The 27,586-nt window shown below is 49.7% G+C and overlaps 1 protein-coding gene across 1 annotated transcript in view; it reads left to right on the forward strand.

Annotated features, from left to right (window-relative positions):
• Positions 1-27,586, forward strand: part of LOC140409391 (uncharacterized) — a 466,596-nt gene that overhangs the window by 299,927 nt on the left and 139,083 nt on the right. Inside the window, exon 8 of the mRNA XM_072497839.1 lies at positions 19,841-19,920. Within this exon, the coding sequence (XP_072353940.1) occupies positions 19,841-19,920 (80 nt within the window). The remainder of the gene's footprint in view (positions 1-19,840; positions 19,921-27,586) is intronic.

Below are 27,586 nucleotides of genomic sequence, written 5' to 3' on the forward strand. Positions count from 1 at the left end.
CAAGTCAACCAATGCAGCATCTGGTTCAAGCTGGACACTGCTGCTTTAGCCAATCTCATATCTCAAGCAGATCTTGCTCGCATCCAAAGGCAGCCAAAAATTCTTCCACCGGCCTGCCAGCTGCTTGATTATAATGGCAATGCCATTACTGCGTTAGGATCTTGTCACCTGCATGTCTCCAACAAGGCCATCGGAGCCACACTGCGATTCAAAATCATCAAGCCTGGCAAGGCTTCCCTGCTTGGTGCCCATGCATGCAAGCTACTCAATCTCGTCCAGCGCGTACATGCCATGTCCTCTGCCAATATGAATCTTCAGGCTGACATTGACAAAATCCTGTCACAATACCCGGATGTGTTCAGTGGGATGGGCACACTGCCGTACCGCGACAAAATCTTACTCAGGCCTGATGCCACGCCTGTGATCCATGCACCACGCCGGGTGCCGGCTCCTCTGAAGGACCGTTTAAAGGTGCAGCTGCAGGAGCTCCAAGACCAGGGTATATAAGTGACAGAACCATCTGACTGGATCAGCTCGATGGTCTGTGTGAAGAAGCCCTCTGGAGAACTGCGCGTATGTATCGATCCCAAGGATCTTAACCGCAACATAATGCGGAAACACTACCCGATCCCGAAGCGGGAGGAGCTAACCAGTGAGATGGCACATGCCAAATTCTTCATGAAGCTAGATGCATCCATCGCGTGGCTTCTGGCAGATACAACTGGATGGGTCCAGCAGGAAGCTCTGCACATTTAATACACCTTTCGGAAGGTACTGTTACAACCGCATGCCATTTGGTATTGTTTCAGCCTCTGAAATCTTTCCCAGGATCATGGAATAGATGCTGGAGTGCATTGAGGGTGCGCATGCGGGTTTATGTTGATGATGTCATTATATGGTCCATGACCCCAGAGGAACACATATCTGGGGCGGGATTCTCCGATATCGGCGTGATGTCTGCCGGCCGGCGCCAAAAATGGCACGAATCAGTCTGGCATCGCGCCACCCCAAAGGTACGGAAGTCTCCGCATCTTGAGCGGCCGAGCCCTCACCTTGAGGGGTTAGGCCCGAGCCGGACTGATTTCCGCCCCGCCAGCTGGTGGGAAAGGCCTTTGGTGCCCCACCAGCTGGCGTGAAACTGACTTTGCCAGGCGGTGCATGCGCGGGAGCGTCAGCCGCCGCTCACGGAATCCCCGCGCATGCGCAGTGGAGGGGGTCTCTTCCGCCTCCGCCATGGTGGAGACCATGGCGAAGGCGGAAGGAAAAGAGTGCCCCCACGGCACAGGTCCACCCGCGGATCGGTGGGCCACGATCGCGGGCCAGGCCACCGTGGGGGCACCCCCCGGGGCCAGATCGCCCCGCGCCCCCCCAGGACCCCGGAACCCGCCGGCGCCGCCGTCCCCCGCCGTCCCAAAGGTCGTTCAATCTACGCCGGCTGGCGTGGGTTGACAGCGACGGGACTTCGGCCCATCGCAGGACGGAGAATTGCCGGGGGGGCCCGCCAACCGGCGCAGCGCGATTCCTGCCCCCGCCGAATATCCGGTGCTGGAGAATTCGGCAACCGGCGGGGGCGGAATTCGGCAACCGGCGGGGGGTCGGAGAATCCCGCCCCTTGTCTCCAACAAGTCTTTAGACGCATACATGCCAACGGCCTCAAGTTGAACAAGGCCAAATGCTCCTTTGGCATGTCATCAATCAAGTTTTTGGGTCATCAAATATCCCAGCAGGGCATGCAACCGGACGCAGACAAAGTCAAGGCCATCAACACCATGAAGACCCCAGAAGACAAAAAGGCGGTACTCCGATTCCTGGGTATGGCTAACTTCTTGGGAAAGTTCATTCCCAACCTCGCATCACACACCACGGCTCTCAGGCATCTGGTGAAGAAGTCCACTGCCTTTCAGTGGCTACCCACCCATCAAGCAGAGTGGCTCGAGTTAAAGGCAAAGCTCACCACTGCTCCGGTACTGGCGTTTTTTGACCCAGAGCGGGAGACAAAAATCTCCACGGACGCCAGCCAGGACGGCATTGGTGCGGTTCTCCTCCAGAAGGATGACTCCTTGTCCTGGGCTCCAGTGGTTTATGCATCCAGGGCCATAACTCCCACTGAGCAGAGGTATGCTCAGATAGAGAAAGAGTGCCTGGGCATCCTCACTGGTTTTGTAAAGTTCCATGATTACGTCTACAGTCCACCAACCTTCACAGTAGAGACTGACCACAGACGCCTAGTCCATATCATTCACAAGGACTTGAATGACATGACGCCCAGGCTTCAGCACATTCTCCTTTGACTCCGCAGGTATGATTTCGAATTGGTTTACACACCGGGAAAGGAGCTAATCATTGCGGATGCCCTGTCTCGCACCTTCACCTCGCCCTGTGAACAGGTCGACTTCATCCGCCAAATTGAGGCACAGGTGCAACTGTGTGCCAGCAACCTCCCGGCCTCAGACGAACGAGTCGTCAACATTCGAGAAGAGACTGCCAAGGACCCTCTTCTGCAGCCGGTCATACATCACTTTGCAAATGGTTGGCAGAAAGGGCAATGCCCCCAGTTCTTTAATGTCAAGAATGACCAAACAGTTGTCGAGGGGATCCGCCTCGAGCTGTATCGTATCGTTATTCGTCGCAGCCTCCAGAGCTTAGTGCTCAAACAAATCTACGAGGGACACCTCGGTATCGAGAAATGCAGGCGCAGGGCCCGGCAGGCTGTCTATTGGCCTGGCATCAACGAGGACATATCCAACATGGTCCTCAATTGTGCGACTTGCCAGCATTTCCAGCCTGCTCAGCCCAAAGAAACACTCCAGCAACACGAGATCGTGACCTCTCCGTGGTCTAAGGTGGGAATCAACCTTTTTCATGCCAATGAGCGTGACTACGTGCTTATTACCGACTACTTCTCGAGTTTCCCCGAAGTGGTGAAACTGTCCGACCTCACATCAAGGACTGTCATCAAGGCCTGCAAGGAGACATTTGCCAGGCAAGGTATTCTGCTCACGATCATGAGGGACAACGGTCCCTGCTTCTACAGCCAAGAGTGGTCCAACTTCGCGAAGCTATACCAGTTCAAGCATATTACCTCGAGCCCGCTTTACCCACAATCGAACGGGAAGGTTGAAAAACGTGTCCATATCGTGAAGTAACTGCTCTGCAAGGCTGCAGACTCTGCTTCTGACTTTAACCTTGCGCTCCTGGCGTACAAGGCAACCCCTCTGTCCACCGGTATGTCTCCGGCACAACTCCTTATGAATCATGACCTGCGGACGACTGTTCCGGCCATTCATTTACCTGACCTGGATCACATCCCAGTGCTGCAAAAGGTGCAGCAACTCAGAAACCGGCAAAAGCTGACATACGATGCTCATGCTACTGATTTGCCCGTGCTCTCTCCAGAAGATGCTGTTCGCATCAAGTTGCCTGGTGGAGGCTGGTCAGCTCCAAACTGTTGTTGTTCAACAGGCTGCTCCCAGGTCGTTCGTGGTTCGTATGGCTGACGGATCCATTGTCAGGCGCAGCAGAAGGGCACTACGCAAACGTGCCTGCCCACCACCGGATCCCACGTTCCCAGCTGTCGTTATGCCTTTTCCGGACACCTCGCTCCACGAGGCCACCAATCTGGCTGCAAACCCGAGGATCCCCTTGAGGAGGGTCCTCCCTTTAGAATTTTATTTTCTCGTTGGAATATATCTATTCTGTGCATTCTGAAATATCCTTTTAAATGTCTGCCTCTAATTTTTCTCAGTGCCCCGCCGTAACATCTTTAACAATAGTCTCCAACATTTTCCCTATGACAGATGTTAAGCTAACTGACCTGTAGTTTCCTGCTTTTTGTTTTGCTCCCATTTTTAGAAAAGGAGTTACATTTACAATTTTCCAATCTAATGGCACCTTCCCCAAATCCAGTGAAGTTTGGAAAATTAAAACCGACAGATCAACTCTCTGACGAGCCAGATCTTTGCAGACCTTAGGGTGAAGTCCATCATAACCGGTGGATCTGCCATCTCCTTATCTTCCATTATTAATTTCCCAGACTCACTTTCTGTAGGACTCGTGCTCACTTTGTTAATCCTTTCTAAAATATTTATAGAAACTCTTACTGTCTTTGATTTCATATTTTAACTGGCTTTCTCTCGTACTCTAACTTTTTCCACCTTAGTAATTTTTTTGTCATTCTTTGCTGTTCTGTACATTTTGTCCAATCTGCTAACCTGTCACCCATCTTTGCCCAATTATATGCTGTATCTTTAAGTTTGATGCTATCTTTAATGTTTTTAGTTAAACACAAATGGTGGGTCCTCCCTTTAGAATTTTATTTTCTCGTTGGGATATATCTATTCTGTGCATTCTGAAATATCCTTTTAAATGTCTGCCTCTGCATCTCTATTGACCTATTCCTTAGCCTAATTTCCCAGTTCACTTTAAATAACTGCTTTTGTTCCCACATAATTGCCCTTATTTTCCTTTAAAAATCTAGTCTTGGACCTGTGATAAATATAGAAATTGTTCTGTATTTTGTATTTCATATTGCAGTAATATTATGAAAAAACTTGGTTTAAAATACAGGCAGTATGTCTGCTATTCTGTAATTAAAGAGTTGTAAAAGGTGAGATCAGTATTGATTCCAACCACTTACTTGTTCAGAGGTAAAGGGCTAATGGAATCATGTTCTGATTGATGGAGATTCCCTAGAGTGCAGATGATTTATGGAAGAAGTTGTGTTTAGCCTGAGCTAAGCAGGTCATGGAACTTAGTGGGATACAGATGATGTAATTAATGGGAGGAGCCAGGTCTGTCTGTAGTTTTGCAGTCTGTTATAGGATTTTAAGTTGAACCAGTTTTGCCAAATACTGTTAGGTTGAGCGGAAGTGTACTGAATCTGCTCTTGAAAGGAACTCTCTCCAAAGTCCTCAACTAAGCAAGTTAACCTGCTGTGTTAACTTTATTTATCCGTGGCACTTGAACTGTTTTGGGCTGCTTAATTTGAGTTAGTAGCGGCTATAGATAGTAAGTTTAAGTTTTTCTTTGTGCTTAAGAACTGTTTAACTGAGAATTGTAAAGCTTTTTCGTTTATGTTAATGTGGTTAATTCTGTCTTTCAATTAAAGATTGTTTTAACAAAAATGAAACCTATTGATCAGGGTCACCCCTCCTGAGGTGAAGTATCCTTTACGCACTGTTTTACAAATGAAAAAAAATTTGTTTGGGTTTCTTGTTCGGTATTGTCAGGTGCCTTCGGTATGAGGTCATCATTTAACCCTATCGCATTGCACTGAACCAAGTCTAATATAGCCTGCTCTCTGTTGTTGGTTCCAGAACCTGTTGTTCCAAGAAGGTATCCCAGACTCAAAACATTAACTCCTTTCTCCCTCCAAAATTCTGATGGGTTTGTATTGAGCTAGTAGGTAGAAACTGCTTTCTTTGACAAATGGGCCAGCAACCAAAGGTGAGAGGCAGAAGAACGAGACAGATCGTGAGGAAAGTTTTCTTTTAATCAAAGAGAAGGATTTTAACAAATAAAAAGCACTACCTGAAAGGATGGTGGAAGGAGATTCCATAGAAAGTGTTATGCTTGAGGTTGACAAATCTACAGGATTATGGAGATAAACTGGGGTGTGAGCGATGAAATAGGTTCTATGGAGAAAAAAGTTGAATTCATTTGGGCGGAAATTAGAAATAGTAAGGAAAAAGGTCACGAATAGGCGTAGTCTATAGGCCACCAAATAATAAGATCACGGTGGGACGGGCAATAAACAAATAATTAACTCATACAGGTAAAAATGGTACGGCGGTTGTCATGGGGGATTTTAATCTACATAACGATTGGTCAAACCAGGTCAGTTCGGGCAGCCTTGAGGAGGAATTCATAGAATGTATCCGCGATAGTTTCCTCAAACAGATTGTGATGGATCCTACGAGGGAGCGACCTAGCCTAGATCTGGTCCTGTGTAGTGAGACAGGAATAATTAATGATCTCATAGTTAAGGTTCCTCTCAGAAGGAGCGATCACAGTATGTTTGAATTTAAAATACAGATGGAGTGTGAGAAGGTAAAATCCAATACTAGTGTCTTGTGCTTAAACAAAGGAGACAACAATTGACAGAGGGAGGAGTTGGCTAGGGTAGATTGGGAGCAAAGACTTTGTAGTGGGACAATTGAGGCACAGTGGAGGACTTTCAAAGAGATTTTTCACAGTGCTGACAAAAAGTATATACCAGTGAAAAGGAAGGACTGTAGGAAAAGGATAATCAGCCATGGGATATCTAAGGAAATAAAGAAAAGTATCAAATTGAAAGAAAAGGCATACAAAGTCGCAAAGATTAGTGGGAAACTAGAGGATTGGGACATCTTTAAAGGTCAACAGAGAGCCACGAAAAAAGCTACAAAGATAGCTTTATGATAAATAGATAGATTATGAGAGTAAACTAGCACAGAATAGAAAAACGGATAGAAAAAGTTTCTACAAATATATAAAATGAAAAAGCGTAGCTAAGGTAAACATTGGTCTTTTAGAGGATGAGAAGGGACATTTAATAATGGGAAATGAGGAAATGGCTGAGGCATTGAACAGGTATTTTGTGTTGGTCTTTACAGTGGATGACACAAATAACATGCCAATAATTGTTGGCAAGGAGGCTATGGCAGGTGAGGACCTAGAAACGATCATTATCACTAAGGAGATAGTGTTGGGGAGGCTAATGGGGCTAAAGATAGACAAGTTTCCTGGCCCTGATGGAATGCATCCCAGGGTACTAAGAGAGGTTTTGGGGGAAATAGCAAATGCGCTCATGGTAATTTACCAAAGTTTGCTGGACTCTGAAGCGGTTCTTGCAGATTGGAAAACAGCAAATGTGATGCCATGATTAGAAAAGGAGGTAGACAAAAGGCAGGTAACTATAGGCCGGTTAGCTTAACTTCTGTAGTGGGGAAAATGCTTGAATCTATCATTTAGGAAGAAATATCGAGACATCTAGATAGAAATTGTCCCATTGGATTCATGAAGGGCAGGTCATGTTTGACTAATTTATTGTTTGAGAACATCACAAGCGCGGTGGACAACGGCGAACCGGTGGATGTGGTGTATTTGGATTTCCAGAAGGCATTCGACAAGGTGCCGCACAAAAGGCTGATTTATAAGATAAAGGCTCATGGCATTACGGGTAAAGTATTAGCATGGATAGAGGATTGGTTAATTGACAGAAAGCAAAGAGTGGGGATAAATGGGTATTTTTCTGGTTGGCGATCAGTGGCTAGTGATGTGTCTCAGTGATCAGTGTTGGGTCTGCAATTGTTTACAATTTACATAGATGATCTGGAGTTGGGGCCAAGTGTGATGTATCAAAATTCACAGATGACACTAAGATGAGCCAAGTGTGCAGAGGACACTGGATGTCTGCAGAGAGATATAGATATTTTAAGTGAGTGGGCAAGGGTCTGGCAGATGAAGTTCAATGTCGATAAATGTGAGATCATCCATTTTGGTAGGAATAACAGCAAAATGGACTATTATTTAAATAGTAAAAAATTGTAGCACGCTGCTGTGCAGAGGCACCTGGGTGTCCTTGTGCATGAATCGCAAAAGGTTGGTTTGCAGGTGCAGCAGGTAATTAAGAAGACAAATGGAATTTTGTCCTTCATTGCTAGAGGCATGGAGTTTAAAAAGAGGGAGGCTATGTTGCAGCAGTATAGGATGCTGGTGAGGCCACACCGGGAGTACTGTGTACAGTTTTGGTCTTCTTACTTGAGAAAGGATGTACTGGCACTGGAGGGGGCGCAGAGGAGATTCACTAGGTTGATTCCGGAATTGAAAGGATTAGCTTATGAGGTGGGACTAAGTAGACTGGGACTATACTCAATGGAATTTCAAAGATTGAGGGGGCAATCTTATAGAAACATATAACATTATGAAGGGAACAGATAGGATAGAAGCAGGGAGGTTGTTTCCACTGGCGGGTGAAACTAGAACGAGGGGGTTGAGCTTCAAAATAAGGGGGAACAGATTTAGGACTGAGTTGAGGAGGAACTTCTTCACCCAAAAGGTTGTGAATTTGTGGAATTTCCTGCCCAGTGCAGCAGTTGAGGCTACCTCGTTAAATGTTTTTAAGGCGAACGGAGCGGCTGCAGCAAAGACGCTCCCGCACAGCCACAAAATCACGGCTTTTTGGGGGGGAGTTTCCCGGGGAATTTTCAAAAAAAAAATTAATAAATTCTTTAGGCCCCGCGAATTCAGCCCTGCCCAGGCGCCAAAGCTCCGATCCATGGAGCTGGAGAGGGAGAGAAAAAAAAAGGAGAGAGTGGTCCCGGTGAGCTACACGTGGAGGAAGAGTGGATCGCTCAGAAACGGCCTGAAAGTCGCAGCACGGCGAGGATCACAAGAACAAAATAAGAATTTTAAAATTCAACCTTCCTTGCTCCTCTCCTGCAAATTTTTTGAAAAAAGAAAAACTTTTTTAAAGGGGAAAGAGAAAACTTTCAAAAAAAAAAAAAAATCCCTTTTTATAAAAAAAAAATAGTTTTTAAAAGGATTTTTAAAAACCCGTGGGAATTTTTTTTCTTTGGGGGGGAACAAAAAAAAAAGAATTTATTTTTCGCACCAAAACCCAGGAACAAAAGAGAACGACACAGACAGAAATATGCCTCCAAATAATAAATTGGGGGGATGGCGAGATGTAAGAAGGAACAGCAACGAAGGCGAAGGAAAAAAGCAGGAGCTGTGGCCGCGCAGGTAGACGACCCCACGGGGCGAGGCGGAGGTTCAGGCGAATCAGGAAGCGGAAAAGCTGGCGAGCCGAGTAGCGGAGCAAGAACATGACGTTGCAACCCCCCCCCCCCCCCCCCACGCGCACAGGGGGAGGAATGGAGAAGCGTGCTGAAAATGGAAATAAACGCCATAAAGGAGGAGAAAAAAACAGAGGTAAACACCATGAGGGAGGCACTCAGGACGGAGCTCCACACAATGATGAAGGCGATGCTGGCGGAGACAACAGAAAAAATGCAGCAAACCATCAACGGCCTGGAAAGGAAGGTGGAGGTGCAGGAGAAAACGATTCAGGAGTTGGAGAGGGCTGCCTCGGACCAGAGCGACAGGATGGTAACTCAGGAAACCGAGGTGAAAAGGCTGGTAACGACCCAGGGGAGCCTAAGAGGGAAAGTGGAGGACCTGGAAAATAGGTCCAGATGGCAGAATGTTAAAATAGTGGGTCTGCCAGAGGGGATGGAGGGCAGAGATCCAACAGGCTACGTCACCCAAATGCTGGGCAAGCTAGTGGGAAGGGAGAAGTTTCCAAACCCCCCAGAAATCGACAGGGCGCACAGGTCACTCCGACCCAGGCCCAAAGCCGGGGAGCAGCCCAGAGCGATTATCGTGAAGCTGCACAGGTTCCAAGACAGGGGAAAAAAATCCTAAAGTGGGCGTGGCAGACGAAAGCGAGCACGTGGGAAGGGAAGACCATAAGAGTGTACCAGGACATTGGGGCGGACCTGGCCAAAAGAAGGGCTGAATTCAACAGGGCCAAATCAGCACTCTACAAAAGTAATGTGAAATTTGGGATGTTATTCCCGGCGAAACTCTGGGTAACATTTTAGGGGAAGGAGCTGTTTATTAACACCCTAGCGGCAGCGGAGGAGTTCGTTAGAGCAAACAAATTGGGGGAGGGACAGCCACAACAGGCTCCATGAAAGCGACGGGGATGGAAAAGTAAGGAAGAATCGGAACAAAGAGCAGCGGGCAGACCGTAAACAGAGACAATAAGATCACGGACTGTTTTGCTGCACTATGCGGGACTGTGCTGACTCGTTCCCGGGCTCGTTCCACCTCTCAATGCAATGGGGGGGAGCGAAGCAAGGTGAATGAGGGTGAAAAAGGTGGACAGGAGGGCGAGACAAGGGCTAGCAAAAGGAAGGTAAAACAGGACCAGAGCAGGGCAAGTGCTGGGAGGGGGACCACTGTGCTAGCGAGAAGGGCTAACACGGGAGGGCAGGAAGAAAGGAGGGCCACGGCGCGCTTCTCAGGGGAGAGGGAGCGCCTGGCACAAAGAGAAGGGGGGGGCAGGGCAGAAGGGGGGGAAGAACACGGGGGGGTGGGGGGGGGGGGGGACAGAGGAACAGGGACTAAGGGGGGGAGAGGAGTCGGGGGGAGCGCGCAGAACAAAAGAAGCAAAGGGAAGGGTGAGGTAGATATGCAGCACGAACACAGGCCTCGGCAGGCATGGAGCAGGAACCAAGATGGTGCCACAAATAGCCACTCGGGAGGGCTTCAGGACGAAGGGAGACCCTGGAGTGCAGGGGCGCAGCCACGTGGCATACACACAGCTGGCGGCCATGGTGGGTGCCCCCTGGACAAAAAGAAACCCCGGAGCCCTGGGGCCCGACCTCATGGTGAGAGCGGTGACCGCGGCCATTTTGTACGACCCCCTAACGAAGGGAAACCCCGGAGGGCACGGGCGCGTCCACCAGGTAAGTATGGGTGACCCCGCCAGGATTGTTACCTGGAGCGTAAGGGGACTCAACGGCCCAGTGAAAAGATCCAGAGTCTTCACCCACCTAAGAAGCCTAAAAGCAGACATAATCTACCTACAAGAGACGCACCTGAGGGAGAAGGACCGACGGCTGGTAAGGAAGGGCTGGGTGGGACAGGCATACCACTCATGCTACGGGACGAGGGCTAGGGGAGTAGCAATATTAATTAGTAAGAGGACGAGGTTTACGGAAACCAAGACAGTTACGGACCCAGGGGGACGGTACGTCATGGTCAGCGGTGTCCTGGAAGGGGCACCGGTCGTACTGGTAAATGTGTATGCTCCCAACTGGGACAACACAGAATTCATAAAGAAGACCATGGCAGAAATCCCCGACCTTGACACACACCGACTGATCATGGGGGGCGACTTCAACTGTGTACAGGACCCACTGACCGACCGATCAAACCCCAGAGCAGGGAAAAATACTGGCATGGCTGGGGAACTGGGAGCATTTGGAGCAGATGGGGGCGGTGGACCCATGGAGGTTCCTGCACCCGGGAGAGATTGAATTTTCATACTTCTCACAAGTACACAAGATACACACCCGTATCGACTTCTTTGCAGTGTGGAAATCTATGCTTCCAGGGATCACGGGAACGGAGTACTCTGCGATCGTTATCTCTGACCACGCTCCACACTATATGGATGGGAGGTTGGAGACAGGCCGTGTCCAGCGCCCCACATGGAGGCTGGACACGGACCTCCTGGCCGACAAAGCCTTCTGTCAGAAAACATCGCGGGCAATGGGCGATTACGTGAGTAACAACCAAAACGGGGAGGTCTCACCCTCCACGTTCTGGGAGGCACTGAAGGCCGTGATTATAGGAGAGATCATAGCCTCCAAGGCAAGCAGAGATAGGGAAGTGCGGGTGGCCAGGCAACAACTGGTGGACTCCATCCTGGAAGTCGACAGAAAATACTCTTAGGCCCCAACCGTCGGGCTGCTGGCGGAGAGGAAAAAGCTGCAAATGGACTTTAACCTGCTATCCATTAGGAAAGCAGGGTACCAACTCTGTCAGACACGGGGGACCTTCTATAAACACGGAGACAAGGCTGGCCGCCTATTGGTTCACCAGCTGAGAAAGCAGGCAGCCACAAGGGAAATAGCGCAGGTAAAGGATAGCAGAGCCAGATTGGTAACAGAACCAAAGGAGGTCAATCGGGCATTTGAGACCTTCTACCGGGGACTGTACACCCCCGAGCCCCCCAACGGGAACGCGGGGATGAAACTGTTCCTAGACGGACTGGAACTACCAGTTGTGGGGTGTAGCGCACAATGACTTACGAGAGAGACGAGAAGTGTGAAGTCGATTCAGGCTTTATTAAGCGAGACTTGTCCCCAGCAGTTCAGCAACAGAATGAAGCGGCGGGGAGAAGCTCTGGTTCTTATACTCCGCCTTCAGGGTGGAGCCAGGAGTCAGCAGCCAACCACGACCCGGGATCTGTCAGCCAATAGCATCACGGCTTCACAGTCCCACATGACCCCTAATACATACCACCACATTCACCCCTTGTTAAAAAGGAACCCGGCGGGGTGGTGGTTCGCATGGTGGTAGGGGTTTACAAGGCTGGCCCTGGAAGGAAAATTTCGGACATGTTAATACAGTTTTAGCCCTACACTGGGCTATGTACAAGTTTGTGAAAACTATTTCCAACATTAGCAAGAAATTTTTTTTTTTTGTTACAATACAACAACATTCTTGGTGTCACGCGGATGCCACGAGTCGAGCGGGCGGTCTGGTCTTCCTCGTCGATCGCCTCAGCCCCGGTGGTGGTGCAGGTGCTTGTTCAGGCGTTGTCGTCTCCAGGAGCGTTTCGGTGTTTGTTCCTGTTTTACTCCTGGGCGGGCACGGGAGGAGGACCGATCCCCCCGGGAAGGGGGCGGTCGCGGGGTGCGCCGGTGGCAGGGAGGGGATGATCGGTGTCGGGGGGGTGTGTGTGTTGCCGGCGGGCGCCAGGTCCCGCAGGGAGACCGTGTCCTGTCGGCCGTCGGGGTACGCCACGTAGGCGTACTGCGGGTTTGCGTGGAGAAGGTGAACCCTCGCGACCAACGGGTCCGATTTGTGCGCTCGCACATGTTTTCGGAGCAAGATGGGTCCTGGGGCCGCCAGCCAGGTCGGCAGCGACGTTCCGGAGGAGGACTTCCTGGGGAAGACAAGGAGGCGCTCATGAGGCGTTTGGTTAGTGGTGGTACACAGCAGCGACCGGATGGAGTGGAGAGGAGTGGCGAGCATCCGGGAGGACCTCCTGCCACCGGGAAACTGGGAGATCCCTGGACCGTAGGGCCAGTAGGACGGTCTTCCAGACCGTGCCGTTCTCCCTCTCTACTTGCCCGTTCCCCTGGGGGTTGTAGCTGGTCGTCCTGCTCGAGGCTATGCCCTTGCTGAGCAGGAACTGGCGCAGCTCGTCACTCATGAAGGAGGACCCCCTGTCGCTATGGATATACGCGGGGCAACAGAACAGTGTGAATATGGTGCCAAGGGCTTTAATGACTGTGGCCGCTGTCATGTCGGGGCAGGGGATGGCGAAGGGGAAACGAGAGTACTCGTCCACCACATTCAGGAAGTATGCGTTGCGGTCAGTGGAGGGGAGGGGCCCTTTGAAATCCAAACTGAGGCGTTCAAAGGGGCGGGAAGCCTTGATCCGGCTGAAATCTATCCGGCCTGAAAAAGTGCGGTTTGCACTCTGCGCAGATGTGGCAGTTCCTGGTGACTGTACGGACCTCCTCCACAGAGTAGGGGAGGTTGCGGGACTTTATGAAATGGTAGAATCGAGTGACCCCCGGGTGGCAGAGGTCCTCGTGGAGGGCTTGGAGGCGGTCTATTTGTGCGTTGGCACATGTGCCGCGGGATCGGGCATCGGACGGCTCGTTCAGCTTTCCGGGACGGTACAAGATCTCATAGGTGAAGGTGGAGAGCTCGATCCTCCACCTTAAGATCTTGTCATTTTTAATTTTGCCCCGCTGTGCATTATCGAACATGAAGGCTACCGACCGTTGGTCGGTGAGGAGAGTGAATCTCCAGCCGGCCAGGTAATGCCTCCAATGTCGCACAGCTTCCACTATGGCTTGGGCTTCCTTTTCCACTGAGGAGTGGCGGATTTCTGAGGCGTGGAGGGTCCGGGAGAAAAAGGCCACGGGTCTGCCCGCTTGATTAAGGGTGGCCGCCAGAGCTACGTCGGATGCATCGCTCTCGACCTGGAAGGGAGGGACTCGTCGATTGCGCGCATCGTGGCCGTTGCGATATCCGCTTTGATGCGGCTGAAGGCCTGGCGTGCCTCTGTCGACAGGGGGAAGGTAGTGGACTGTATTAGCGGGCGGGCCTTGACTGCATACTGGGGGACCCACTGAGCGTAATATGAAAAGAAACCCAGGCAACGTTTCAGGGCTTTGGAGCAGTGGGGGAGGGGAAATTCCATAAGGGGGCGCATGCGTTCGGGGTCGGGGCCTATTATCCCATTGCGCACTATGTATCCCAGGATGGCCAACCGGTTTGTGCTAAAAACGCACTTTTCCTCGTTGTATGTGAGGTTCAGGGCAGTAGCAGTCTGGAGGAACTTTTGGAGGTTGGCGTCGTGGTCCTGCTGATCGTGGCTGCAGATGGTTACGTTGTCGAGATACGGGAACGTGGCCTGCAACCCGTGCTGGTCAACCATTCGATCCATCTCCCGTTGGAAGACCGAGACCCCGTTTGTGACACCAAATGGGACCCTTAGGAAGTGGTATAGACGCCCGTCTGCCTCGAAGGCTGTGTACTTGCGGTCACCTGGGCGGATGGGGAGCTGGTGGCAGGCGGACTTGAGGTCCACGGTGGAGAAGACCTTATACTGGGCAATCCGATTGACCATGTCGGATATGCGGGGGAGAGGGTACGCATCTAGCTGCGTGTACCTGTTGATGGTCTGACTATAGTCTACGACCATCCTTTGCTTCTCCCCGGTCTTTCCTACTACCACCTGGGCTCTCCAGGGACTATTGCTGGCCTGGATTATGCCTTCCTTCAGCAACCGCTGAACTTCAGACCGAATAAATATCCTGTCCTGGGCGCTGTACCGTCTGCTCCTAGTGGCGACGGGTTTGCAATCCGGGGTAAGGTTTGCAAACAAGGACGGCGGTTCAACCTTGATAGTTGCGAGGCCGCAGATAGTGAGTGGGGTTATTGGGCCGCCGAATTGGAATGTTAGGCTCTGCAGGTTACACTGAAAATCTAATCCCAGTAATGTGGGCGCGCAGAGTTGGGGAAGGACGTAGAGCCTGTAGTTCTTAAACTCCCTCCCTTGCACCGTTAGGTTCGCGATGCAGAACCCTTTGATCTCTACGGAGTGGGATCCTGCAGCTAGGGAAATCTTTTGCGTGCTTGGATGGATGGTCAGAAAACAGCGTCTTACCGTGTCTGGGTGAGTAAAACTTTCAGTGCTCCCGGAGTCGATCAGGCATGGCGTCTCGTATCCGTTGACCAGCACCGTTGTTGGCGTTGTCTGGAGAGTCAAGGGCCGCGATTGATCCAGTGTCACCGAAGCCAGTCATGGTAGTAGTGTCGCGGCGTCTTCTTCGGACCCCGTGGAGCCGTCGATGCTGGGGTCCTTTGTTGTCAACCAAGATGGTGGCGTCCATGAATTGCACGCGGCCGGGGGTGGACAAAATGGCCGCCCCCATGGATCGCACGTGGTCAGGGGTGGACAAAATGGCCGCCCCATGAATCGCACGTGGCTGGGGGGTCACAAGATGGCGGCGCTCATCCTCCCCTCGTGGTGCCCGGGACCCAAAATGGCGGCACCAGCGGGTCGCACATGGGGCGCTGGGGGGGGGTTGGGGAGCGTTTGGGATGTGCTGGGCTCGTTCTTCTCCGGGGATTGCGGCGACCCCCCGGGACCGGCACCTGCCGCGTAATGGCCCTTCTTGCCGCAGCTTTTACAAATAGCTGCGCGGGCCGGGCAGCGCTGCCGGGGGTGTTTCGCTTGTCCGCAGAAATAGCAGCGGGCCCCCCCGGGATGGTCTGGCGCTTTAACTGCGCAAGCTTGCGAGGGGGGGGAGGGGGTTGCCGCGACGGGGGTCCACGGAGCCCAAGGGGCTGCCGCGCGGTCGGGACTGTAGGCGCGGGCGTTTTGCGAGGCCACATCTAGGGAAGCTGCAAGGGCCCATGCCTCTGACAGTCCTAGCGACTCTTTCTAAAAGTCTTTGGCGGATTTGGGGAGAGTTCATACCTGCCACAAATGCATCACGAATTAGCATGTCCGTGTGTTCCATTGCGTTCACCGGCGGGCAGCTGCAGCCCCGTCCCAAAATTAGCAGCGCGGCGTAGAATTCTTCTAGCGATTCTCCGGGACTTTGCCGTCTCGTCGCGAGTTGGTTAACGGGCCGAACGTAGATGCCCTTCAGCAATGCGAGCGCCGTCGGGAGATCCTCTGCGTCTTCTATGAGAGGGTAAATTTCCGGGCTTACCCTTGAATGCAGGACCTGCATTTTCTGGTCTTCTGTGATCCGGCCGGGGGCCGTTCGGAGGTAGCCTTCAAAACATGCTTGCCAGTGTTTAAACACTGCTGCCGAGTTCGCTGCGTGGGGGCTGATCCGCAGGCATTCCGGGGCGATCCGGAGCTCCATAGTCTTTTAAGCTCGCTTAATAAATTGTAACGCACAATGACTTACGAGAGAGACGAGAAGTGATGAAGTCGATTCAGGCTTTATTAAGCGAGACTTGTCCCCAGCAGTTCAGCAACAGAATGAAGCGGCGGGGAGAAGCTCGGGTTCTTATACTCCGCCTTCAGGGCGGAGTCAGGAGTCAGCAACCAACCAGGACCCGGGATCTGTCAGCAAATAGCATCACGGCTTCACAGTCCCACATGACCCCTAATACATACCACCACATTGGGGAAGACAGACGGGCGGAGCTGGAAGCACCAATAGACCTGGGAGAAATCATGGAGAGCATCAGCTCCATGCAGGCGGGGAAGGCACCGGGACCCGATGGGTTCCCGGCGGACTTCTACAAAAAATTTGCACCAGTCCTGGCCCCACACCTAAGGGACATGTTCGCCGACTCACTGGCAAGGGGCACCCTGCCCCAACGCTAGAGCAGGCCACAATTTCACTGATACCCAAAAAAGATAAAGACCTGACGGAATGCGGATCATACAGACCCATTTCACTGCTGAACGTGGATGCGAAAATACTCGCAGAGGTCCTGGCCAAAAGGCTGGAGGGCTGCGTACCGGAGGTGGTCGCAGAGGACCAAATCGGCTTTGTCAAGGGTAAGCAGCTCACAGCAAACATCAGGCGGCTGCTGAACGTAATAATGACCCCCCTGGGGAGAGAACACCAGAGGTGATCGTCTCCCTGGACGCAGAAAAGGCCTTCGACAGAGTCGAAGGAAATACCTCCTCGAGGTACTGGAACGGTTTGGGCTAGGAGCGGGATTCACCGCCTGGGTGAGGCTCCTGTACAACACTCCCAAAGCGAGCGTCCGAACTAACACCACCAGCTCTAACTACTTCCAGCTGCAGAGAGGAACAAGACAGGGCTGCCCCTGTCCCCACTCTTGTTCGCGCTAGCCATCAAACCCCTGGCGATAGCCCTGCGGGACGCGAAAAGCTGGAAGGGAATCCGGACAGGAGACAGAGAGCACAGAGTCTCAGTCTATGCAGATGACCTGCTCCTCTATGTCTCGAAGCCACAGGAGGGACTGAAGGCAATACTGCAAATGCTGAAAGAGTTTGGAACCTTCTCGGGCTACAAACCTAATCTGGGCAAAAGCGAGACATTCCCAGTGAACGGGGGAGTGAGAGAGCTGGAGGGGCTCCCGTTCAAAACAGCCCAGAACAGATTCCGCTACCTGGGGATCCAGATAGCCAGAGACTGGGAACCGATCCACAAGTGGAACCTGACCAGACTAGTGGAGGAAGTAAGAAGAGACCTTCAAAGGTGGGGCTCACTATCACTCTCCCTGGTGGGAGAGTGCAGACTTCAAGATGAACGTACTGCCAAGGTTCCTCTTCCTTTTTAGATCCATCTCGATCTTAATCTCCAAGGCCTTTTTCTAAAACGTAGACCGTCTAATCATGGCGTTTGTGTATGTGTGTGGGGGGGGGGGGGGGGGAAGGACCAGAGAATCCCAAAACGGACACTGCAAAGAAGGAAATTCAAAGGGGGCTTGGCCTTACCAAACCTACAATACTACCACTGGGCAGCAACGGCAGAAAGAGTGAGGGGATGGGTTCAAGAACCCGACACAGATTGGGTACAAATGGAGGAGACATCCTGTAAAGGAACAACCCTCCGGGCCCTGGCTACAGCAGCACTCCCATCCCCCTCAACAAGATACACAACAAGCCCAGTGGTAGCGGCCACGCTGAGAACATGGACCCAGCTCAGACAACACTTTGGGATAACTAAAATGTCCGCCATGGCCCCCACCTGCAGCAATCACAGATTCCCCCCAGCCATGCTAGATACCACCTTCAAAAGATGGAGGCGGGACGGGGGCAAATTGACGGTCGGGGACTTCTACGTAGGGCACAGACTGGCGACACTAGACGAACTGAAGTGGAGGCTAGCAAAAGGACAGGCAATGGGACACCTCCAAATAAAACACTTCCTCCGCAAAGAGACAGTGGGGTACCCTGGGGCTCCAGAAAGCACACTACTAGAGGACCTGATAGGCACAAGCAACGAGAAGGGGGGCTATGTGGGAAAATATACGGACAGTTACTGGACAGAGCCCGGACTCCACTGGACGAGATCAGACAAAAATGGGAGGACGAACTGGGGACAGAGGTAGGATGGGGACTCTGGAGCGAAGCACTGAGCAGGGTGAACTCCACCTCCTCCTGTGCAAGGCTAAGCCTAATGCAGCTCAAAGTGGTGCACAGAGCGCACCTGACCAGAACCCGAATGAGCAGGTTCTTCCCGGAGGTGGAGGGAAATGTGAGCGGTGCCAGAGGGGCCCAGCCAACCACACCCACATGTTTTGGGCTTGCCCCAAGGTTCCTGGTTTCTGGACAGCCTTCTCCGAGGCAATGTCCAAGGTTGTGAGGGTGAGGGTGAAGCCATGCCCAATAGTGGCAATGTTCGGGTTATCGGAGCAGCCAGAGTTACACATGGGGAAGGGGGCCAACCCTTGCTTTCGCTTCCCTAATTGCACGCCGGAGAATCCTGCTCGGCTGGCGATCGGCAGCACCACCCACAGCTGCAGACTGGCTCGCTGACCTCTCGGAATTTCTCCACCTGGAGAAGATTAAGTACGCCACCTGAGGGTCAGTGGAAGGCTTCCTGATACTTGGGGGCAGTTTGTCGGTCTGTTACAAAACCTGTTCGAGGCCAGCAATGAGGAGTAACCTAATAAGAATTTTTTTTTGTTTAAAACACCAAGATAGATGAGTTACCAAAGGACTGCGCAACCCGGCGGGGTGGGGGGGGGGGGGGGGGTGGGGAGGAACCATAGACCGATCCAGAGGGCAATGAAAGGCACGGAGGGTCAGTTAAACAAAGGACAAACTAAACCTCTATTTAATAAAGGAAATTAGCACAGGCGAGAAAAATCTGATGTGTATATGTACAACTGTTTCTAAATATGAGAAATGCCAACAAAAAGACTTTAAAAAAAAAAAATGTTTTTAAGGCAAAGGTAAATAGATTTTTGAACGGTAAAGGAATAAAAGGTTACGGTGAGCGGGCGAGTAAGTGGAGCTGAGTCCACAAAAAGATCAGCCATGATCTTATTGAATGGCTGAGCAGGCTCAAGGGACCAGATGGCCTACTCCTGCTGCCAGCTCTTACGCTCTAAATTGGACAAAGTACCAGGAGAATCTGAATAACCTTTGCATTTGCTCTATGATTCTGTGATTCAATTGAATCTGCTGAGTCCATTTGTAGTCTCACTGTACGTGGCTGAAATCATCTGACATGCCACAGAATATGGATCAATGTTGGAATCTCCCCCGTCACCCCCCCACAACCCCTCCCAAATGGCGTATTTACCAGGTGAGCCACTGAGGGTTGGAAGCCTAATAAATATGTTTTAAAAGTTCTGCCAAACTAAATGTTATCTCAGGTATGGACTTCAGCTATCTAAATATTACCCTGAACATACACAGTTAATTTCATAGTGTAACAAAGGCAGAGTGAATACATGTATATGGATGAAGGAATAAATGTATAACTGAGAGAATTGAGTGAGAATGACATCACCCTTTCACCTCGCCAATTTGTTTTCTTTAAAGCTATCATGTCATTATTGGAACATTCATGTCCATTCTAAACACCTTGGGATAACCTACCTGAGACTGCGGTAATTGATTTTAATTTTTACTTCTTACTGTGTTTTGCAGCCAAAGTGCCTATGCTGAGGAAAAAACCTACAATACCTGAAAATGCTACAAGGCCAAAAACTTCTCCAGAACCAAGAACTGTAATTATCTTACTCCAGATCTATCGTATAATTTGTAATATTTGAAAAGTTTTGCACTAGTCATGCACTTCCTATTTATATCACGCTTCCTGTGTCCTGAGATTGTTCCATTTTGTTTTACCAAGGTGCATTTCAGTCTATTTCCATTGTGCTTTGTTGTAACGCTTGAATTTTATGCGATTCTCTGGCCTCCCTGTGGTGCATTCCTCGATGGCGTGTGGTGGCCTGCCCTTGGCTGGCGGCGGGATCTCCTGGTTCTGCCGCTGTCAGTGGGATTTCCCACTGAATCCTCACCACCGGGAAATCCGCGGTGGAGTTACACTGTCAACAGGAATGGAACATCCTGCTGACGTAAATAGCTGGAAAATCTCACCCATGGTTCATTTCAGTGGTGTTTATTAATTATGATCTTTAGTCCTCCTTTTGAATCTCCAAGTTAGGTAGTTCTATGGGAACACTGCATTACTTATACTTCTAACTGGCTGGTTCCCGTCATATGATACAATTCTCCCAAATCCTCTGCATCTGTGCACTATTTTTGTTCTTTGCTCTGCCTGTTAAGGTGCATGTTCCTTGTTGATTACAGCTACTCTCACTTAGTTGCCCCACTCAAATTTGGGTCAGAAAGCTGTTGACAACACAGCTTCATCCTGCTGCGTTGTTGCTACCTTCACTCATGCCAGCCTGTGACTTACCCAGTAGTTACAGATGATTGGAGAGATGCCAGAACATGGAGGGCACAACATCTTTGTACAAGGTAAAAGGCAGAGGGTTTAATACACACTATAAACTCTTGGATGCATAGACAAAACATTATTTCAGTGGGCAACACCATAAGAGATCAGCTAGTAGATTAAAGATAAATGCAAGATCCCACACTTGGACGGCGCACTCAGACAGTATGCTTTATTTCAAGTGCAAAATATGTTAAGATGCTGTATGCTTCCAAGCAGAAACTAAAACTGATACGCATATCCCAATTATCAAAGTGCCCAGACCAAATAGCAATTGACCTCTGAATGACCTGAGAATCTCCTCGCTTAATAAGATTTTGTACCTTAAAGTGATATCAGTTATGTGGAAAATCTAGATTGAGAATCTGGGATTGTTCTCAGTAGAAGCCTTTAAGAGGAAGTTTGTTGGAGGTGTTCAAAATTATGAACTGTTTTGATAGTGAATAGGGTGAAACTATTCCCACCGGTGGGAGGGCAGACAGCCAGATGACACTGATATAAGGGAACCAGAGGAGAGCTGAAGAGCATCATATGCTTATGCAATGCACTTTTATGACCTGGAATGCGCTATGTGAAAGAATGGTGGAAGGAGATTCAATTGTAACTTTTAAAAGTGAAGTGGATATATATTTGAAGTGAAAACATTTGCAGGGCAGTGGGAAATCTGGAGCTAATTTGACATCTCTTAAAAGAATCAGCACAAGCAGAAAGGATTGAATGGCTTTCTGTGCTGCATCATTTTATGCTACACTTGTACCTTTTACCAGCAGAATAATACATTGCGCATTGGAATTTAGGGAAGGCAATGGCATAGTGGTAATGTCACTGGAGCACAGCAGTTAGTTTAATTTGAATTCAATTAATAAAATCTGAAATTGAAATCTGGGGCTGGATTCTCTGGTCCCTCAGCCGTGTGTTTCACGGCCGCGTGCCTTTCGCTGGCGGTGGGATTCTATCCTCCCGCCACTCGTCAATGGGATTTACCATTGAAACTGCCTCCTGCCCCCACGAAATCCGCTGGCGAGGGGGGCTGCCAGCAGGAAAAATTAATCCCGACGACCGGAGAATTCCAGCTCTCATCTCAGTAATGGTGATCATGACAACTATCATTGATTACCATGACAACTATCATTGATTACCATGACAACTATCATTGATTACCATGGCAATTATCATTGATTGCCATAAATATCCATTTGGGGAAGGAGATCTGCTCTCCTTACCCTGTCAGGCCACATGTGATTCCAGACCCACATGATTGACTCTTTCCAACTTTTACAGATGCACCTTAGGAAGTATCCTATCTGGCTGCATCACAGTCTGGTATGGCAACTGCTCTGCCCAAGACTGTAAGAAACTTTAGGGCATCGTGAGCACAGCCCAGTCCATCACACAAACCCGCCTCACATCCATTGACTCTGTCTACACCTCCCGCTGCCTTGGAAAAATGGGCAGCATAATCAAAGACCCCTCCCACACGCGTTAATCACTTTTCCAACTTCTTCCAACGGGCAGGAGACACAAAAGTCTGAGAACACGCACTAACAAATTCAAAAACAGCTTCTTCCCTGCTGTTACCAACCTCCTAAAGGACTCTCTTATGGACTAATCTGATCTCTTCACAGATCTCCTCTATTGAGTAGAACGGCACTCCTGTATGCTTCACCGATGCCTGTGTCTATATATTTACATTGTGTGTTTTATGTTTGCCCTACAAATTTTCTTTTCATGTACGGAATGATCTGTCTGAACTGCACGCAGAATAATCCTTTTCACTGTACCTCGGTACGCGTGACAATAAACAAATCCAAACCAATCCAATCCAATCCTAACTGCCCTCTAAAATGGCCTGCCAAGCCCCTTAGTTCAAGAGCCATTAGGGATGGGCACACATACTGACCGTGCCAGCAACACCCACAGCTTATGAAAGCGTAAAGAGATGGTTTGTAACTGCACGGTTTGACTTGACACAGTAAGTCAAACTGGGTTTGACTTACTGTGAGCAATGTTACAGGAGATCCAATAGCAATACATTAAAAAATGACAAAGAAAGAACTTGAATATAAATTGCCTTCCATGACCCAAGACATCTCAAGGAGCTTCGCAGCCAATTGAGTACATTTTAGATTTAGCCACTGGTGTATTTTAGGAAATGTGGCAGCCGGTTTGTGAACAGCAAGGTATCACAAATGGCAGTGGCGTAGATGGCCACATAATCTTTTTTCAGTGATGTTGATTGAGGAATAAATGTTGAGGAATAACCTCTCAAATTGTCTTTAAAATACTGACATAGGATGCTTATATACTCTCGGGAGGACAAACACAGAGTTGGTTTAATGCACTATCTAAAAGATGGTACTTCCAACAGCACACACTCTTCAAAACTACTGAAATGTCAGCCTAAATTATGTGCTCAGGTTTTTAGTGGGGGCCTGCAAACTACAGCCTTTTGACTTTGAGATGAGAGTGCTACCACTGATTTGTAGTTGACATCTGAAATGGCACAGCAGTATAATTAAGCTTGGGTGCTTTTGACCTGGAGCTGACAGGGAAAGGGGTGTGCTAATCAGAATATAATAGCACCATGTTTGATGGATATTTCATCTGCCACTCTTCAGCCTTCACACCTACATGGGTATATGCAAAACTTTGTGTCACACCCATTTGCTCAAACTTCATGGGCGGAATTCTCCAGTAATAGGGCTATGTCCCCACGCCCGTGGAAAAACGCGCGCAAATCATTCTGGACTCACCTGGAGTAAGTTCAGGGTGATTCTGTGATTTCCAGGGGGCTAGCAGGTCCCGGAGAGCTCCTCGCAACTCCGGCTGCTGAGATGGGCCCTGCACTTCCGGTCGGGGGTCCGCGCATGCGCACGGCAGTGCCCTCGGTCGGCCGCGCGACGCGACATGGCCGACCCACACCGCGGACGGGCACCAAGAAGATAGGCCCCCCACAGATCACGTGCGCGTGCCGATCAGTGGCCCCCGATCGGAACCCTGGCCGTCCTGGAGGCCCCCCCGGCGAAGGATCCACCCCGCCCCTCACCAGGGCGGCCACGGACTGCCGTGCCCAATTTGCAGCGATTCTCCAGCGACCGCAGAATCGCGGGAGCGGCATAGGACCCGATAGTGGGTTTGATGCCCATTTTCCGCCCCTGCGCCGTGCGTGATTCCGGCGCGGAGGCTCGGATAATCCCGCCCCATATTTCAAAAGCAGCAGCCAAAACAAATTACATAACTAAGCATAAGAAAAAGCACCAAAAATAATCTGAACCGATCAAATCACCTAGACTGTTTTTTTAACTAAACACTCTTCTTCAACCTGCCAACTAAACAAAATACTGGGCGCGATGCCATGGTCACATCCCTCCCGACTTTGGATGCAACACGGCCGGTACGTCTTACGAGAGGCCTCTTGTGAGATTTAGCCAGCTCGCCGTGGCTTGCAAGATCTAATGGGATCTCTCGAGACGGTGCGATCTGGATCCTGCCCATAATGGGTGGGACCTATATTTACATATTTAAGTGTGCAGTTAGGCACATTTGAATATACACTCGGTGGATCGAACCAGTGCCCAAGATCGAATTCCCTCGCCGAGGAGACCCCAGCCGGTCGCTGTTTAGCACTGGTCTCCACAAACGAGGACCAGGCAGAATGACACTGGGTGGGAGGTCTCCCAGGCAATCAGAGGCCCCCGGGTGGTCGGCCTCAGGGCAGGGTGGCACCCTAGCACTGCTGATGCCACCTGGGCACTGCCAGTCTGGCACCCTGGCAATACCACGGGCACCCTGGAAGTGCTGCCTGGATGACAGCCTGGCACTGCCAGGGTGCCCGTGGCATTTTGCCTGTACTGGGGATTGGGTCCGGGGTGCCTTGCCCTTCGGAGGTGGGGTGTTATAGGTGAGTTGGGGCGTCGGGTAGGTCTGGAGGCCACGGTGGGTGTCCAGAGATTGGGCTTCCATCCGCCTGCACTGACGAGCAAAGCTGTTCTCTTCACCTACTGCACCAAGGTGTCCAGTGTACCATTTTAGAAACTTCTCCTGTTGCACCATTAGTCACTGTTTTCTTGCAAGCCAGGCTCTCTTCCTCAGCCACTTCCTGTACATGGTCCAAGCAGATCGCATCAGCCCTTTAAAGAGGTTCAGGCTAACCTAAAGTAATGAAGGCCAGTTTTGAGTGATACAAGTGTGTCCCAAACCTAGGGCTCTTGTTGAGATGTGCAGTCACTCAACAGTACATTTAGCACCGACTGCATGCCACAATCAATTAAATAAATAGGGGACACAAAGTTTGGATGTGCCTGATCGGACGAAATGGACACAGATTAATGATCACCATGGCCTTTACCAGGAGCTATCCAATTTTGCCCCTTAAATCTAGTAAGAGTAACCAGGCAGCTCCAGTCAAGCACAAATCATAGTTTTAGTTGCTAGCCTTAATGCTGAAAAGAAAATTATACTGTGCATAGGAAAGGCTGACTGAAATGCTGCAAGAGTAATATTTAACTATGCTTGATGGTTGGTATGTAATTCTAATTGCAAGTCTGATCTTAAATGTTACTTAGAAGCTTTTTTTGTTGTTGAAGGAATTCACATATTATAAAACTTGTATTAATGCTGTTTTAGATCACATTCTCAATTGGTTAGGTGTGCTGAAGATTTTCACAGTTTGCATGATATATATAGACAATGAAAATAGTTTTTAATGGACTGGGGATAATTAATGGTGAAAGCAATGAGAGTTGATCAAACCCAATATTTACTAAGTATGAAACTAAAGAAACCAATGCCAAAATATTTTAATAATGTACTTTGACAACAGCATGAAAATAGAACGTATCTGCATACTTTCTGTGTCAGAACAACACTTTGCCAGCATGCGTGATGTTAGTCAAGATTGCTAGTGTGTTCTGTAACACCAACATTTTTTTCTCCTCATAAAATTTGCCAGAATAGATGCAGACAGTTGCAGCTAAAGAAACCTGCTTTAGCTATCACACAGCAAATAAACCCTTCCTCCCCAAACATACACACATTCACCTACATGAACACATTAACATATGCCAGATATATTGCACTATTAAAATATTCTGTTCAACACTGACAGTGACCAATCTGACAGAGCAAATTAAAGATATCACTGGTCACTTGTTGCAAATGTTATTCAACTCACCACAGACAAGATCCCTCATTTAAAATGAGCAGCAGCACTGTCGAGTCCAGGAGATTCCACGGCTCACTCAAGGTGCATGATATCAGCTGGAACAATGGTGAAGTGTTGCAATGACCTGTGCATTACTGGAAAAGTGAGGGAAAAGTTACTGGGGTTCTTACTTCTGTTTCCTGTCAAGTTGGAAATGTGCTTGACTGATTGACAGATAGTGACAGGCAATGCCCAGCAAGCCCACAAAGCTACCCTGTGGCTAAACAGCCTCCCAACACAGTAGGAAGACTTGCTCACAAATATTTGGTGCCTGGATAATATGCCAATTATCCTGACATCGGTATCCTAGTCCCCCTGAATAACATTTATCAAATAATTTCATAAGGAGTTCAAAATAATGGCAGAAAGGACTACAGTTAGCAACAACACACCTCCCTTCCATCTTCCAGAAGAATGATCTTCTTCTCTCAGACCTCTCCGTCTTTCAGGGTCTCAGGCTTGTCTTTGCCTCCCTCCCACTTATGGATTATTCAGCTGAACTTCAGCTGGTCTCATACCTTACAGCCAGTTGCATATGGAAATCTGAATGCACCTCAGCAGCGCCACTGCCTCTATGTCTCTTGTTCCCCATTCCTGCGAGATCTTCCAGGCCTTGAAAACGCACATCTCCCCGTATTACACATGTATCAGTCATGTAATGGGAACAGAACCTTGGCAGCTCAGTTTTGACTTAATGACCCTGGTAACACATTTTTGAAGCAATCTTGGGGAGAAATACAACTTTATTGCTTTTGTTTTACAGTCGAGTTGCCTCCGAAGGCATGGTATGAATCAGCACCTTGGCATGATTATTACAATGAAGCCTTGGCACAATTTCTGGCAAGCTTTGGCCTTACAGTTCAGGTTTGCAGCTGAAGAACATTGCCAGTTATGCAACCAAAAACACTGGTACAGCTGCTGTGGATCTGGAAAAAGCTTGTCTGAGCATAAGCTCTAACTTGAATTTCACACAAGTGTCCTGAAACTGGAGCAGGATCCCATTTGGACGCTGAAGTTGATGCAACAATGTTGAATTTCTCCCCATTTTTGGAGCCCATGAAAGATCTGTGAGATGCCATTTCTGGTTAGCATGTTTTCAGGCACTGCTGATCAACAGTTACCACAAAACATTGACTGATGGGATTTTTCGGATAGACTGACCTAGTTCAGAATTTTCATTTTGGCAGGGGCTCAGCCATTTCATGCTCTAATAAGTGTTAATTGGCAGAAGGTGGGACTGATGCCCATCATCGGGAAGAATTCCCGCCTTGGAGTGCTGTCCGGCCTATCTAATTGGCCGGCAGCTCTCCATTCATTCCAGGAACAGCACTGCAGTGGCCAAAAGAGGCACTGCAGCCATCTACCAAAAGCTGAGAGCTGGGAATTAAGTGTGTGAAGGTAAGTGGCGGGGTCAAAGGGGGGGGGGGGGGGAGAGGAGGTAGGGAAGGTCTGTGGAGGTCACAATGTGGGCTGTGATAACCTTCACAAGGGTCACAGAGTATTGCAGATTGATCTCCCCATGGGTTCATAGAATATGAGTTTGTGTGGTGAGTGGGCAGAGTCTCGCCCCGCATGGGGATCATTAGCGGGACCTTTAAATGTCGCCACCAGACCTGGACCGGTAGCTCCTGATAGAATGGGGCTGGGATGCTGTTTTGTGCTGCGGTAGCGGCTTTATTCTCAGTTTAAGATAAACATTTTGGCCTTTCACTTCGCGCCTCCTAAAATT

Source organism: Scyliorhinus torazame, chromosome 3, assembly GCF_047496885.1.
Source record: "Scyliorhinus torazame isolate Kashiwa2021f chromosome 3, sScyTor2.1, whole genome shotgun sequence".
In the NCBI taxonomy this organism is placed as follows: Eukaryota; Metazoa; Chordata; class Chondrichthyes; order Carcharhiniformes; family Scyliorhinidae; genus Scyliorhinus; species Scyliorhinus torazame.